Source organism: Camelina sativa, chromosome 16 (genome assembly GCF_030686135.1).
Source record: "Camelina sativa cultivar CO46 ecotype springtype chromosome 16, ASM3068613v1".
In the NCBI taxonomy this organism is placed as follows: Eukaryota; Viridiplantae; Streptophyta; class Magnoliopsida; order Brassicales; family Brassicaceae; genus Camelina; species Camelina sativa.
Window position 1 is genome coordinate 9444460 of NC_141895.1, and position 16220 is coordinate 9460679.

The 16220-nt window shown below is 33.3% G+C and overlaps 2 protein-coding genes, 1 long non-coding RNA gene and 1 pseudogene across 4 annotated transcripts; 1 reads left to right on the plus strand and 3 right to left on the minus strand.

The window, feature by feature from the left end:
- The first annotated feature begins 1051 nt into the window (after window positions 1-1051).
- Window positions 1052-3184, plus strand: LOC104758988 (UDP-D-xylose:L-fucose alpha-1,3-D-xylosyltransferase 3-like). Its single transcript, XM_010481964.3, has 5 exons — window positions 1052-1690; window positions 1872-2033; window positions 2114-2335; window positions 2599-2807; window positions 2918-3184. Exons 1-5 carry the CDS (start codon window positions 1220-1222, stop codon window positions 3015-3017), a joined length of 1164 nt encoding a protein of 387 aa, XP_010480266.1. The 5' UTR covers window positions 1052-1219; the 3' UTR covers window positions 3018-3184.
- Window positions 3185-4204: 1020 nt separating this feature from the next.
- Window positions 4205-6060, minus strand: LOC147925366 (uncharacterized). Its single transcript, XR_015583774.1, has 3 exons — window positions 5677-6060; window positions 4859-4915; window positions 4205-4401 (listed from the first exon to the last, which is right to left on the minus strand). It is a non-coding gene; the product is annotated as an uncharacterized LOC147925366 (long non-coding RNA).
- A 2570-nt stretch (window positions 6061-8630) lies between these two features.
- LOC104758986 (disease resistance protein ADR2-like) lies at window positions 8631-10898 on the minus strand (annotated as a pseudogene). The gene is made up of 3 exons (XR_015585157.1): window positions 10385-10898; window positions 9118-10214; window positions 8631-9033 (listed from the first exon to the last, which is right to left on the minus strand). The product of XR_015585157.1 is annotated as a disease resistance protein ADR2-like (transcript).
- A 1440-nt stretch (window positions 10899-12338) lies between these two features.
- On the minus strand, window positions 12339-14389 carry LOC104758985 (FBD-associated F-box protein At1g61320-like). The gene is made up of 3 exons (XM_010481962.3): window positions 13261-14389; window positions 12861-13031; window positions 12339-12787 (listed from the first exon to the last, which is right to left on the minus strand). The coding sequence occupies exons 1-3, from the start codon at window positions 14134-14136 to the stop codon at window positions 12494-12496; spliced, it is 1341 nt and encodes a 446-aa protein (XP_010480264.3). The 5' UTR covers window positions 14137-14389; the 3' UTR covers window positions 12339-12493.
- Between the last annotated feature and the right edge of the window lie 1831 nt (window positions 14390-16220).

Below are 16220 nucleotides of genomic sequence, written 5' to 3' on the forward strand. Positions count from 1 at the left end.
CACATTACCAGAACATGATATTTTAGTCATTCAAAATCTATCCGAACCGTCTTTAATTTTCAATCGAATTTTACAGTACAGTAGAACCTCTATAAATTAACAAGGTCGGGACCATGAAATTTTATTAATTAATAAAATATTAATTTATTAAGAAATTTTTTTTATCAGAAATTCAAAGTTTAGAAGAAATTCTGCTACTATTTTTCAAGGTGATGATGAAGTTGAAAAAGATACGACGATACTTTTAGAACCAGTTACACGAAAGGAAGCAATTATCGCGTCAAGAACTCTCTACAATTTTTGGATGCGATTTGAGAAGACAACACCAGAAGTTTTTGATGCAATCAGAAAGATTAGAAATGCTCTCCAACAAGAATGTAAATTCAAGAACAAACAAACAACAATAAATTCATATTTCACTAGATTTTCTTAGATATATATATATATATATATATACTATTTTATTTGATTATTAATTTATGATATTGATGGGACCATATTAGTACATGGGATTTTTTAAAAAGTTATTAATTTATTATTTTATCGAATAGTGTCTAAAATTACAATAATCCCAACTTGGAACCAGAAAAATTTATTAATTTATAGAGGTTATTATTTTACCGAGTATTAATTTATAGAGGTTATACTGTAGTAATCTTTCGCCAATTCGTTTAGAAATACACGCATAGGATCATATTGTCAAAAATTCGTCGGTAAAGTTTTCCAATGGTTCTCGACATGCAAAGCAATCAGTTAGTAAATCTGTGAGTAAACTAGGTCTTCTCCCTTCCGGAATCGGATCTGAATTTCCAACCAACTGATATGAAATGAGTAGTAGTTTAAACAAAAATGATACTTGACAGCTAATTCTTACCCACGAGTAAGAAAAGTTATGATTACTTGATCTAAAACCACGGTACTCTTTTCTCATAAACATAATTGTAAACTAATAACTATTGATGTTTCCATCTACACGTACACAACATTTAAACATGATAACTAATTCTGACCAAACATGTATATAATATAATGTAGGTTATCTCTTCACGTTGTCATACATTAATAGTTAATAATGCAGATTGAGTATCTCTACACGTTGTTACTCCTGAAGATTGTCGTTGACTTTTTGTTTTTTTTTTGTTTCTTTCTCATATTATCCCATTTTTGGAATCAGATCACAAACGACTTGTGAAAAACAATTCTCTCCAATTTTGTCTCCATGGCGCAGCAGCCACAACAACGTCCAATCTTAAACCGTCCCATCTCTCTTCTCAACCGCAATGGTCTCCTCCTCCTTCTCCTTCTAGCACTCTTTGTTATCCTTGGTGTATTCTTACCTTTAACTAAATCTCCCTTGTTCCTGTTTCCAAACACAACAACATCTTCTTCTCTTCCTGCTCCTTCTTCTTCTTTACCATCGATCTCCGACTGGCGCGACTATTCCCTTGCTCAAGCAGCTAAGTTTGTGGCTAAGAACGAGACAGTGATCGTCTGTGCCGTTAGCTACCCTTTCTTGCCTTTTCTTAGCAACTGGTTGATTAGCATTTCTAGACAGAAGCATCATGAAAAAGTTCTCGTGATCGCTGAAGATTATGCTACTCTTTACAAAGTCAACGAGAAGTGGCCTGGTCATGCTGTTCTCATTCCTCCAGCGTTGGATCCTCAGTCCGCACACAAATTTGGTTCACAGGTAAAACGAGAGTGTTAACACCTTTATGATCAGCTTGCTATATTAATATACTTAACTTTAATATTCATAACAATCACTTTGATACGAAAAAGAGTTACACCCAATGTGATAATCTATTAATAAGCATACTAGAATGCGAATAACCGGATCTTTCTTTAACTAATTTAAAAGATTCGACCAGGGTTTCTACAATTTGACATCTCGGAGGCCACAACATCTCTTGAACATTTTGGAGCTAGGTTACAATGTTATGTACAACGATGTCGATATGGTCTGGTTGCAAGATCCGTTTGACTATTTACAAGGAAGCCACGACGTATACTTCATGGATGACATGATTGCAGTATGTAACATATCTCAATCTATTGCATTTTAGAGTCTTTATGTATCTTTGGAATCTGGATCTGATTTTGGTGCTGCCAGGTTAAGCCTATGAATCACTCCCATGATCTACCACCTCTGAGTCCAAGCGGAGTGACTTACGTATGTAGCTGCATGATTTTCTTGCGTTCAACTGATGGTGCAAAGCTTCTAATGAAGAAATGGGTTGAGGAGATTCAAGCTCAACGTTGGTCTAACACGGAGGCAAAGAAACCACATGATCAGCCTGCTTTTAATCGAGCACTTCACAAAACAGCTCATCAAGTATGTAATGTTACTTCCTCCAAATTCCACATCTGCTTATGGAAGTTTAAAGTTAATATGGTATCAGAATCTAGTTTATTAATTAAAAAAAGCTGGTCTAAGTAAACATTAGGAGTTAGAGTTAGAGAGTAAACATTTTTGGTAATCAAACATCGATAAGTAAGAGGAGTTATGAGTAGGTACGACTTTGGTTTTAATCTCTAATGTTGATTTCAGTTGTTCTAATTCATACTCAACTCTTGTTGTGATCTTCTATTAAACAGGTAGATGCCTACTTGCTTCCACAATCAGCTTTCCCATCAGGAGGATTGTACTTCAGGAATGAGACATGGGTTAATGAGACAAAGGGGAAACATGTCATAGTCCACAATAACTACATTATCGGTTACGACAAGAAGATGAAACGCTTTAAAGATTTTAACCTATGGCTACTCGATGATCATGCTCTTGAGTCTCCACTAGGAATATTAAAGTAAAAATTTGAATACACCAAAACATATTTTGTCACTAGCTCTCTCTCTCATTATGTTGTTATCTTGAGACTAACAACAATATCAATTGCTCGTTCGTTTCGCTTTGCAGGATATATCAAGAGCAGCAGAATACTACTGAAGGGAAAAATCGGAGGAAAACAGGGAGAAAACAGAGGAGAAACAGGGGTAAGAAACAGAAGTTACCTTAGAGAAGACTTCTTATATGTACAACAACTATAGGATCTCGAAATTGTTGCGGAGAGATTTATTCAAACTCGATTTTGATTACTTAGATACATGTTCAAAGCAGTCTCTCATCATAATTATGTATACGTTAATGATATATTATAGATAAATTAATATCCTTTTTTATTAATTAGTGCTTTAAAAAGAAAATTTTTTTGTTGCACACGTAAGATTTTCAGAGATTTAGAAAATCTCTTGAGCAAATCTATGTACTCGTTTTATCCCCAAAAAAAAAAAAAAAAAAACTCTATGTATTCAAAAACATATATTGATTTGTTATGGTATTTCAAAGTTGATTAGATAGAAGAAATAACGAAAAATAAGGATCAAATATTTTCGAATACAATTGATAGTCTAAAATAGAAAACTTGAGGAGAAAGGGAAAAAAAAAAAATAGAGAAAGGAAACCCTAAAATTTTACACCTTAAACAGTAATATCAACTTTCGATGCCCCTTTTGGTTGATTCCTAGACATCTACCGATAACGTAATTGTTGCACTATTATGCATAGAGACGGCCCAATCATGGTAACTACGAACCATATCAAACAAGGTATACCCAAGCCTAGAGCCAAGTGAGGAGAGATAGCATAGAAGAGGTCGAGGAAATAACCAAAGCATAAAGTCTGAAAACTACGTCCCAACAAGTAGGAATCACGTACTGAATCATCCATATATTCTGCAGCTTGCCAAGTCAAGACGGAGAGAAAAGCCGAATCCATCGAAATAGAGAGAAATGTAGCACCTGCGGTTAAGGGAATCTTGTGGGCTATTACATACTTGGTCGTTGCAATGTTGAAGATTAGTATGATAATAATCATCGCAATATCGAATTTTAGGTTCACTCTGCAACAACCAAACCATTAAGAGGATCAGATAATTCGGTTTATATAATCAGTGTTATGTTGGTTATATTACATAATATTATTAACGGATATTGAGCCTTACCACCATGCACGGAGAGGGCTAGGAGTAGGCTTCGTAGTCATGGCTTCTTCGATTAATTTATAACTGGTTGTTATTGATGAGGAAATCAAAGGTTGCCTATACCCATTAGGTATTTTTATATATATAGGTCTCTCTGGTACAATAGTCTGATTGAGATTATCTATCTATACTACTAATTGGGGAGTACACAAGCAGAAAAAAAAAACTTTACAAAAAATTCCATATATTGCCTCTACGAATTAAGCAAGGAAGAAGAGAAAATTTTTTTGTTAAAAAAATTTATAAGGGCAACGAAGTCATTATATTTGGAGATGGGACGCGGATCCTTATTGTTTGGTATTATATCATTCGGATCGTAGATATATTAGATGTGTATCCAAACACTATCTTCTTCTTAAACCTGTATGAGAAATCAAATCCAAACGACATCAAAATCCGCAAGTACTAGAAAAATGGCAACTAATAATATGCAATCCCTGATGATCCTCTTCCGTATCTAATCAATCATCAAAATGATATCAAAACATTAACTGCAAATATTTACAGTTAATCACAAATATTCTCTTTTCAAACAATCATAACAACCAGTTCAAATTGATTACCTTTTGTTCTTCGTAATTTTCTAGCCTATATCAATCTTCAGAACTAAAAAAAGAAACAGTTGGATCGAATCCCAGTTCTTACTATGGTATATCGTATCAACCCCAAAATCAAATCTAAAACAGAATATCTTATATTCATTGCATCAAATATTCTACCTTTCAACCAAACCCAACTTAAAATGCTATATAAACCATAGAATACATTGGAAATCTTAAAACTCATCAAACATACGAACAAAGAGAATATAAATTCACCTTGGTATAAGTCATGGCTGCCACCGATGGTTTCACACATGTTTCCAAGCTCAAGGCCTTCAAAACAACATGGAAGATAAGAGTCATACAAGAAAGTGAACCAAACTTTTAATTACTATGTTTAATATTCCATTATAGGGTTCTCTTATTCATGCTACTATTAAGAAGCAGCAGTTGAACAAATTCCAAATGCTTATTGTTTTTGGTGAGTGGCGAATTATTGAGAACTTTCAACTGTCAAAATCATCAGGAAAACCTCAGAAGGAAACAATGAACGTCGTATTCAAGAAATTTTTTCAGAATTTGAAATGAGTCGTTTCATGTAGGACACATTTTGGAAGGTAACTATTCTTGATTAACTTTAATTGGTATTTTACAAATATATACTTTATTTGTAATGTAAGAGGTTTTCGAAAACATAATTTGATTTGTGTTATGATAACAGGATGGTTTCATATGATGAAAAGACTGCCGAGGATGGTGAAGTTGAGAAACTAAATGAGTGAAAAAGTTTCATGGATTGGTATGGTTTAAAGCAAACGTTTTGTTTATAAAATTTAGGATGCTGTTCTAATAATTTAGTATGGTTTTTTATGTTTGAAAAAAACCTACTGTCTCATCAGTAGGTTTATTCTCAAACTTTTTTCCATACTATTTATAACTTTTATTTACTATAAGGTGAGTTTTGGACTTTGGTAAACTTTTATAAATTGTTAACAAAAAAAGGTTTACTTTAAATAACTACTTAACATTACTAGCAGAAAGCAAAAATTTACACCGAATTAAAACTTGATTAACTTATCTCGATAGTAACTTACCAGGATTGTGTATAGATTTCCTCCTTACTACACGTCCCATTTTGTTGTGATTGTTGAAACTTAGGCCAACACCAGTTTTACTCGCACAAATAAACAAATGGGACATTAGTTTTGTTAAAAGAAAATGAACATTATAGTAAGTGTTAAACCAAAATTGATTTGCTTTCTTACCTTTCATTTGAAAACTTTATGCAAAGCAATTAATAGTGAATACACCAGTATTCACTAACACCTCCTTCAATCCAATTGCCGAGTCCAATGACCGTCTAACTCAAAGAAATTTTAGAGTGACCAAACAAAACCAAAATATTAGAGTTTTGAATTCATCAGACTAGATGTATAAGCACGAATCGAAAGAGTTTTTCCTTATCTTTTATTTTACACTTCTTTAGTTGTTTTCCTGTTATTTGAGAACAAGTAAATTAGAAATCTACACATAAATATTAGAATTTCGAAAGAAATCAGACTAGATGTATAAATACGAATCGAAAGGGTTTTGTGCTTATCTTTTATTTTACGCTTCTTTATTTGGTTTCCTGTTTTTTTAGAACAAATCAACAAAGAGGAAAACTTAAAATTCAATAGTATAGATTGATTCTATTTAAACAAAAAAAAGAAAAAATAACCAATTGGAAATAGATTCAAACTTGTAGAAGAAGATCCATATCCGATTCAATCTTTTTGGAAACCAGATCGACGCTACATACATAATACAACAAGTAAATTAGAAAAGACGATTCTATAAATAAAAGATCGACTTATCACCTTATCCATTGAGGTCGAAATCAGAGTATTACAAAAAGACAGATTATCCAATAAATCCGATCATGTTGGTTTAACTGGGATTCCAAACTGGGAATATTATTGCCTCAGAGATTATCGGATAAATCCGATTTATATTGCTCAAATCGATTTTTTCGCAACATCAGACAATTCTCTCTATATCTCGACTTTTTTTTTTGTCTCTTTCTTTTCCCGAAAACGATTGAGTAGAAAATAAGAGTCTTAATGGGCCACATTCGGATTCAAAAAACCCATCTATAATATTACCAAAATTTATACTCTTATGGCCCATTAAAATCTGGTTTTATGTTGAATTTATGTTATTATATTCAAATACATGATATTATTTGGCCAAAGAATACAACTTATATTTTATTTACAAAATATTTAAAGATACAATCTTATTCAAAAAAGAAAAAAGAAAAAATATTTCTCGCACATATGTGCGGGTCTTATCCTAGTATTTAATAAATTAAACTATAGACCAAATAAATTTCAAGTATAGATAATTACAACTATATTAAAATTCGATCCATTAATAGGCAACTATATACAGTATACTTAAAATTCAAAATTATAACGATAATCTATCTCCAGTTTTTCACAACCCATATTATCACATGAAAAATAAGTAATGCATGTAGTTAGTTAATTAAAACACAAACTAGTATATTTAAACTTTTCTTAAAAATGAAGTTATAAAGCTAAATAATTCAAGTTTTGCTAATCTCCATATAAAACGAATGAACTTTTACGACATGGTCACAAAATGTTAGAGAACATATGATCAAAGATGGTTGAGAATTTTAAGAAAAGCAAAGAACAAAGAAACAAAAAGAGAAAAAAACAGAGAATCCATTTCTTCAGATTAGTAGTAGCACTTGTCATCGTCCTCTTCCTTGGACGCTTCTTGGATAAGGATTCGGAGTCACTGTCGTCGGCTATATCCTCATCTTTGTCGTTGGACACTTCTGCTGAGTCAGTTTTATATCTCTCTTCATCATCGTCTTTTTCTTCTTTGTCTGATGATTCAGATTCATGTGTATCCAAGAGGTAACTGCCGTCATCTTCATCTCCAGATCCTTCAATGTTGTTTCTCTCTGTTTCCTCCGTCAAGATCTGGACACCACATTCGATAATGTCGAAATCTTGGTACATGCTGCTGAATTCGAGCACTATCTCTCTGCTAGAGGGGTTAAAAAATGGCAACGGATAGATGTCCAATATATGAAACACAAACAGATGTTCCATTCGATATTTGTAGACATCGGTAAGGACAAACTTCACGTTAGTGGAGTTTACTGAGTTGCCGACAGTGCAACGACATAATAGTCTTGAAACTATAGTAGAGTCTCTGGTTTTATGATCAAACTCTGTAGATATCACAACGCAAACCTTAAACTTGTAGAAATCAGAATGAGGAATTGTTAACTTATTTCCTCTGGCTCGGTGATGGAACTCTGTTGGTACTTTCTTTCCAGGTAAGAGTGCCCGCCCGCTAACAAACACTTCTTGAGTAATCGCTCGTCGTGCTTGTCGACTTAGTTTGAAGCAGTTGCTGAAGTCGAGTTCTGCATTTGGAGTGTTTAATGGTGCACTTACTCTCTCCAATGATTTACAATGGTTTGCGCGTAGCCATTCGATCGAACAGGGGAGCTTCGGCAATGACGTGAGTTTCTTGCAGTATGTTAGAGCAAGGACACGTAGATTATGAAGACCTTTGATGCAGTCTGTAAAACTCTCAATACCACAATGATCTAGGTGTAGCTCTGTTACACTCGTGGGGAGATGTGTTGCAAAGGTCTTGAGATTTACACTGCCACTTATATCAAAAGACTTAAGCTGAGAGAAATGCGTAAGAGATGCGGGACATTCTTTAACCGTTGTCTCCATTACCGAGAGCTTATCGATGTTGGTAGGAACATCTGGAAAGCTTCTCAAATGAGTGCATCCCATCATCTTGATTTCTTTTAGAAATGCCAAGTTGACGAGAGTTGGAATGAGTTCTAGACTTCTGCAATTATTCGTCTCTAAGTAGTTCAGTTTACGAAGATTTGAAAGTGAGGATGGAAGCTCTACCAAAGCAATGCATTCATACAGATCCAATCTCTCTAGATTTGTAGCATTTGTAAGATCTGGAAGTTTCTTCAAACTAAATGACCTAGCGAGATTCATCTTCTTGAGATTTGCAAGTGGCTGAAAGTCAAAATTCAGAACATAATGAGTAAACACCTTGTCAGTTCTGTCTTTTCATATCAACACACATAACTAACTAACCTGAGTTCCGTCCCATAGCTCCTCGAGTTTGCTAGACGCCATGTAGAGTTCAACGAGATTTTCTGGGCAAAATCTATGAGGAAGAGTCTTTCTCGGGTATGCATCCCAACGTAGTAACCTTAAGCGAGGAAGATAATCCATCTCCTCTGGAATGTGCAGTTGGTTTTTTCCAGTTACCCACCGATCGTAAACTTTCAAGAAGAAAAGATTGTGCATTCTTTCAAAAGCTCGAGTGCTTATTGTTAATTTGTTGATCTCTCCTACGTCAAATGATATTCCTACAATTGCTCCATTCCCCTAAAAAAAAAATATTCCACAGCAAAACTTGTTAGTGCTTAAACAGCAGTGAATAAACATGGTAATGCAAAACATAAAGCTTACCTCTCCAATTTCCAAAACATAAAATATCTCTTGAGTATCTACAAGAATCTGGCGTTTCCAAGGCTCTTGTTTGGAAATGACTTGTCTAGCCATAACTTGTAGCAAACAGTGCACTACCACTATACTTTTAGGGCCATGACCTTATGTGTATGAGATGTCTATTGGCTAGTATTTTTAACCCAAGTCTAACATCCATGTTAGTTTTTGCCAGCATGGATTTCACATGATCAACATGTTTCTGATTGAAGAAAACTGCAATATAGAGAAATAGAGCTTGATCTTTCTCATGTAAACTATCGTAGCCCACTTTTAATACACTCTCAATTCTTCCATCAAGACAAGTTTGCAATCTTGGTAGTTCATCTATCCAGTCAGCATAGTTCTTTCCCCGCAATGATGACCCCAAAACATGCAGAGCCAATGGAAGGTTACCACAAATCTTTGTAACTCCGACCGCTAGATTCCTAAACCCATGAGGTGGAGAGATTTGTCTAAATGCAGATTGACAAAAGATCATTAAAGCTTCTTTACTTGATGGAAACTCCACTTGGTATATATCACTGATACCATGTTGCTGCAAAACCTCTTTGTTTTCACTGGTCACTATGAATCTACTCCCTGGGCCAAACCACATGGTATTAGCCAAAGCCTCAAGTTGATCTAGACTTTCCACATCATCAAGAATGATAAGAACCTTCTGGTCATGTATCCTTTCTTGTATCACACTTGAATGAGATATCCTAATGCCATTTAAGTTCAAAAGCTCTGAAAGAAGCTTCTCTTGTAAACGCAACTTCATACCATAGTCAACCAGACCAATCTTATAGTTCTCACGAAGGTTATCCATAAAACAAGTATGCTGAAACCTATTAGATAGCATACTATGTAAAGCTCTAGCAATGGTACTCTTACCAATTCCTGCAGGACCAGAGATCCCAACGATCTTAGCTTCATCATGATCTAAATCAAGCAAAGACACCATTTTACTCAAATGATCATCTAGTCTAACCATGCCATCAAAATCCCTAGACGGTGTCACATTGAGTTTATCTGAAACATCACTTGCAATCTTCTCAATCATTTCTGCTTCATTGTTCCTAATAATAATTAAAAAAAAAAAACATCACAAAGAGAACACTCCTCTGTTACTGACACCTAAATAGATTTATCTTTAATAAACAATTAAACACACTCCAAAACAGATGTAGTAACAAATATATAATTAAGATTATTATTATATATCAAATACAATTATAACTATACGAACCAGTTTTGGAAGTGTTCTCCAGCGATGTTGCCCACATAGGTCAAAGCTTGGCTCCATTTTTGTCTCTTCTCCTCTGTACTACGAGCACAAGTTTCATCGAAAACACTCCCGAAATCCTCGGTTTGTTTCCGGACATGAGAAGGATCTACTCCGTAGAAGACAGTCATCACTATTTGACCTACCTCTTCTTTGCAGTTCAAGATCTCCAATAGCTCATCCAAACACCAGCTAGACGAAGCGTAGTTCTTCGAGAGCAATACGATCGCGATCCTCGAATCTCTAATCGCTTGTGTGAGAGCCGGGGCGATGATTTGGCTTCTCTCCATCCCATTGTCATCGAACATCGTGATCCCATTGTAACTGAACTGTTTGCGTAGATGACTGAGAAATGTTTTGCGGACGTCTGGACCATGGAAGCTCGTGAAGACCCTGTATCTCCAAGTGCGAGCTGAAGAAGAAGAAGAAGCCATGAGAGAGTCGTTCAGAATCATCAATGATTGTTTTCAGAAATAATTGTTTTCTTTTTTCTTTCGTCCTTTAAAAGTGTGAAAGGAATCTTGTTTTGACTTTACTATACTAAGCTAAAAAAAACAAAAGAAGAAGATAAAATATTATTACACTTCTGCGCCCAGAAAAAGAAAAAAAAAAGGGACGAAGAAGATTATTACACTTTCTATTGATTCTGTTGGCCTAATTTAAACCAATATATTATTAATACAGTTTTTTACGTTATACTAAAGTTCTTGGAAAAAAAAATTTACAAAATTTAACTAATTTTCATAATTTTTTTTTACCTAATTCAAACATAAGTATATGATTCTCTTTTTTTTTTTCTTTTTTTTTTATCTTATCTTTTTGAATTATTATATAACAATAATGGATTTTCAAAATATGGATTTTCATAATTATTATACTTAAATCTACTCTCAAAATGTGTGGATTTTCCATCATACTTGTAGGCTTGTAGCATTTAAGAGTGGTGCATTCAAAGCGATGCACAAAGATTTGGCATAGATGACATGACATTTAATTAGTTCAAACGAATCAAAGTGGATGAAGTTGCTGAAAAAGTCTTGAAGACACTTATGCTCATGCAGACCGAGGTCGCATCTCCATAATTTTTTCGCTCTGGAGAAATCTAACTCAAGCTCTTTGAGGTTTTTAGTAGGACATATACTGATCCATAAAAGTATCTATCCTCTACACGGATTAGTTTGAGAAAAACAAAAAAAAAAACGGTTAATCTCTAATATTTTGTGTTAACTAAAAATGTTATCAATTATGCTTACAATTAAAATGAAGATATGTGATTAAAGTAAGCTTCGTTCTCCAAAAAATATATTCAAATTAATCTATATATTATGTTTTATGGCCAAATGTGTTAATACTTGTAACATTTACTATTATTTACCAAAGGAATTAATAATTTTCTTTAGAAACTTTTTTCACTTATGCTAATATTAATTTTTATCATTTAGAGTTCGACACATTATATAAACACATGTAGCTTTTATTAATACTCTATTTCAATAAGTGTCAAAGTAAATACAAATTTTGAAAACATTTACCAAAGTAATTTTTCATGTACTTCTTAATTATAACATGACTAAAATTTTTCTAAATTGAATTCAAATGGCACTGAACGAAATTTTAACAAATATTGTATAGAAAGTTAACATTTCAAAAAAATATGTTTACCGGTAAAATTAAAATTCAGTTATTAATTTTTATTATCTTTACATTTTTCCAAACTTGATAAAATAGTAGATTTACTTTTCTCTTTTTAATTATATTTTGTGGCCAAATATGTCATATTATCTATCATTTCAAACTAATAGCATTATCTTAAATTTGTCCTACAATTTAATTTGTCATATCTTCGGACACAGACCTTATCCGGGCTGGCTAATGACTAAATCTTCCCTGATGATTAATAAGTTTGACAGTAAGAAGATAGAAGGAGAACAGTTCAAATTTTAAAATAAAAACAAATAGATAAACAATAGAGTTTAAATCTGAGAGTTCAGAAATTAAAACAACATAAAAACACTGAATTTCAAATACATCAAAATAGCTATTATAGTTGATATGCTTCGGCAGAACTTGACTTTAAACTTCTGTAACTTTAATCGCTGAAAATTTGCTTGTAATGAAATTGATCCTTGCATTATCTGGTGCGTGAACTTTGTTTTTTGAATTTTTAGGCATCTCCAGGTCAACCTTGACTAGAGCTGGTGCATTCTTGACAAAGAACTCTACAATATCAAGCTCATGCCAGTGATTTTTATAGCCGATGATCTTGACTTCATTGAGAAACATGAAAAGATAGTTGTTGTTCTCAATCTCTTCCTTCAGATGAATCTCCCAAAATTCCAATCGGTCTGCATATTCGAAGTTTTGAATCTGTACATAACAAGAAAACTGTATTAATGAACTTATGAAGCCCATTGGTGTATTAATGAACTTATCAACTTACGTCGATCACAAGCCGTTCCACTTTAGGACAGTCTTTGAGGAATTCAGCAATTTCGAAAAGAGTACACAATGATCGAGCGTTAAAGGAAATCTTGAAATCTGTTAAGTTCTCAAACTTGAAAGTACCCTTTCTTTCCAGTCTTCCTCCTCCTACATGTCTTTTTATGAGAGCCTAAAAATTATATGTGTTAATTAAAAGGTTATGAACAGAAAATAATGAAGACATTTATATGATAACAATTGTGAAAATTACATTAAGAATAATGCATGTAAGAAACCATCCAACTAATTTAAGAACAAGGGCTGCATGTAACAAGAAAACTATCTACAGGTTTAAGGAATAAGATCATATTTAGTGAAACTTCTCCATCTAGTAATTTAAATTCAGAATAGAAAATTACCTCAAGAAAGATGTTTGTCGTTGCAAGGACACAAACTTTTGTATAGTCTTTCATGTTAGAAATCACCATGTCAGAAGGATCATAAATATGTCGATTCCTCTTGTAGTGGATATTTGCCTCTTTTAGTGCATCTGTTGTCGAAAATGTTATATTCGTGACATATCCTTCATACTTGAAGTATTCGAGGGTGGGTGCATGCACAACGATGTCGGTGATATTTGTCATAGTAGACAAGACCAACGACTTGAACTTCTTATGATTAAGAGCGGGTATGGTCAATATCCCATAAATGCCACACTCAATTAGTTCAAGCAACTCAAGGTGGATGCAGTTTGTAAAAATTGCATCTACCATCTCTTTCGTTGTCATAGTTCGCGCAAGCGAGAGTTTCTTCAGGAGCTTCAAACCTTCGGGAGAGTTGTTTGGTATTTCATCAAATTTACACCATCGTAGATTCAATACTGTTAGTGTCTTAATAGCTGAGAAATCGATCGGGATCTCCACAACTTCCCTAGATTTTGAGAAATCCAACACTATCTCTTGGATGTTTTTACCAATACATGTATTGATCCACGAGGTTACCGACTCCTCCCAATCGATACCTTCGGGACACAAAACAAATCGGTTTATCTCCATTCCTTCGTGTTTGTTAAAAACATTCTGGATGATATTAGTAACCTCTAACTGACTTCGTTCTACAGAAAATATTCTGCTGAAATCAAGATCGAGAGACCTTATCTCTGTGTGCCTGAATAGTTTGGACACAACACGAGTTTGTAAAAGTGATTGGATGGGAAGAAACGACAAGGAACGCACCATAAGTTCATCAGGAAGATTTTGAAGGACTTTGAGTTGTTTGTTTGAGGATTCTGACATTTTGATTTTTTTTTTTTTTCTGGACTTTGGTAGCAAATAAAATGAGCTCAGGAAGATTATGGAGTTTCAAATGTTTGCTAGGGCCATATATATAATTTGAAGTTCAACACACTATAGAGCAACACCTGTCGGTTTTATTAATTACTCTAAAGAAATATATAATAGTTTTTGACTATATTTGACAAAAGTAATTAAATCTTATAACATATGAGCAAAAGTTTTCTAAATTTAATGGATGTGGCCTTGAAAGAAATTATTAAAATTATATAGAAAGTTATCATTTCCAAGACATATATTTATAGGAAAAAATAATCTTTTTATCATTACTTTCAACTTTTAAAATTTCTGTTTCTTTTCTTTACATTTTTCCAAACTTGATAAAATAGTAGATTTATTTCTCTCTTTTAATTCATTATTGTTTGTGTCTAAATATGACATATTATTTGCATTCATAACTAATAAAATTATATTTAAAATTTTCTATAATTTAATTTTGTTTTGTGGTCCAATCCATAACAGATCATATTATTTACGATTATTTACCACTAAAATTAATTATTTTATAACACTTTTTAAGGGTAATTCTCAAAAATAGCACAAATTTAGGTTTTTCTTCCACAATTAGCAGACATTCTTTATTTTTCCAGATTTAGCACACATGTTCTAATTAAATATTTAAACCACTAAATTATTAATTATATTTATAATAAAAATCTTCATTTTATCTCTGCATTGAAATTTATGAGATCTCACTTTCACCACGACCTCTTATCGGAGAACGATTAACCAGTTTCACAAGCAACTAAGCTCAAAGCAAGTATCCCAGATCTCACGCCAATTGATTTTCATCGACGATTGTTGTCACTATGTTTTCGTCGCCGTGTTTGAGTAGCCGTATTCTCACCGCCAATCTGTTCTAGCGTTATCGATCTCGTCGTCTCGTGTTATCTACCGTTCGTGAATTTGATGGATATGATGGAGTCTGTGAAATGAGTGAAAGAAGAGCGAACAAAACCGATAAAGGACACATGAGATTGGGTGGACCTAACGGCTCCAATAAACTAAGATTACCAATCTTTTATGTTTAGGTTGATTCTTTGTAATTTCTCAAATAGTCATGTTCAATTTCATGTTTTCTTTTTCTTTTTGGGAGCACGAAGCATTTGATTTGTTTGAACTGCTCTTAACAAGGACCTTGAATACGAAATTCAGAAATTCAGGAAAGCTTTCGTGAATTCATGATGACCTTCCTAAATAGTGCTTATCTTTGATATTTATGCATGTTTGATCTAATGCACGAGTTATGTGTTGCCACTGAGTTTTTCCTAGTAATTTTCTCATTGTGGTTTGTAGAATCTAAAGAACTGATTTACGATGCTTGCACCTATATGTTGAAATAAAGAATCATGATGGAACACCTCATTTCACAGGTGAACTCGGTAAGATTCTTAAAGATGACAAGTACCTTTTGGAAGAGCAAGTTCAAGCAATCACAAAGCAATGTATCTACATACAACACAAGATGCAAGTTTTCTTTGGACATCTTTAAGGAGTGTGTTGACATTACATATGACTATCTTTTTTTATTTGTTGTTAAGACATGTATGATGGTTGTGAAACATTTTTATATTGTTTTGCTACTTGTATAATGTTTCTTCGCTATAACAATGTCACATGTTTCTATTTGACAAGCCAATAAGTTGTTGAGGTAACTATGATTGAGTTTGCTACAAGTTATCTTTAATTTCAAGAAATTCAAGAAGGATTTTACAAAATTCAGAAAGGATTCCATAATTTTAAAGAAAGGTTTCTTGAACTTCAGGATGACCTTCCTAAAACGTTTGGATTTCATAATGAACTTAAATATGACCTTTACAAAAAGTCTGGATATTAGTAAACACCATGATATGCACAAAAATATATCATTACCCTCTCACTAATGGAGTAATCTTGCACATATCGAGGTAAAACGCCAAAAAGATATATAGAAACACATTTTAAAAAATAATTAGGAAGGATGCGGTAATATTTATGAAGCAAAATTAAAATTTGTGATAGCCTTCATAAAATATTTTTGGAAGACA

Excerpts from the sequence above, each read along its gene's own strand:
- LOC104758988 (XM_010481964.3), top strand. The coding sequence starts at position 1,220 with ATGGCGCAGCAGCCACAACAACGTCCAATCTTAAACCGTCCCATCTCT. Across the intron at positions 1,691-1,871 it reads CACACAAATTTGGTTCACAG|GGTTTCTACAATTTGACATC; the intron begins GTAAAACGAGAG and ends AGATTCGACCAG. Across the intron at positions 2,336-2,598 it reads TTCACAAAACAGCTCATCAA|GTAGATGCCTACTTGCTTCC; the intron begins GTATGTAATGTT and ends TCTATTAAACAG.
- LOC104758985 (XM_010481962.3), bottom strand. The coding sequence starts at position 14,136 with ATGTCAGAATCCTCAAACAAACAACTCAAAGTCCTTCAAAATCTTCCT. Across the intron at positions 13,032-13,260 it reads CGACAAACATCTTTCTTGAG|GCTCTCATAAAAAGACATGT; the intron begins GTAATTTTCTAT and ends TATAATTTTTAG. Across the intron at positions 12,788-12,860 it reads TGGAACGGCTTGTGATCGAC|ATTCAAAACTTCGAATATGC; the intron begins GTAAGTTGATAA and ends TGTTATGTACAG.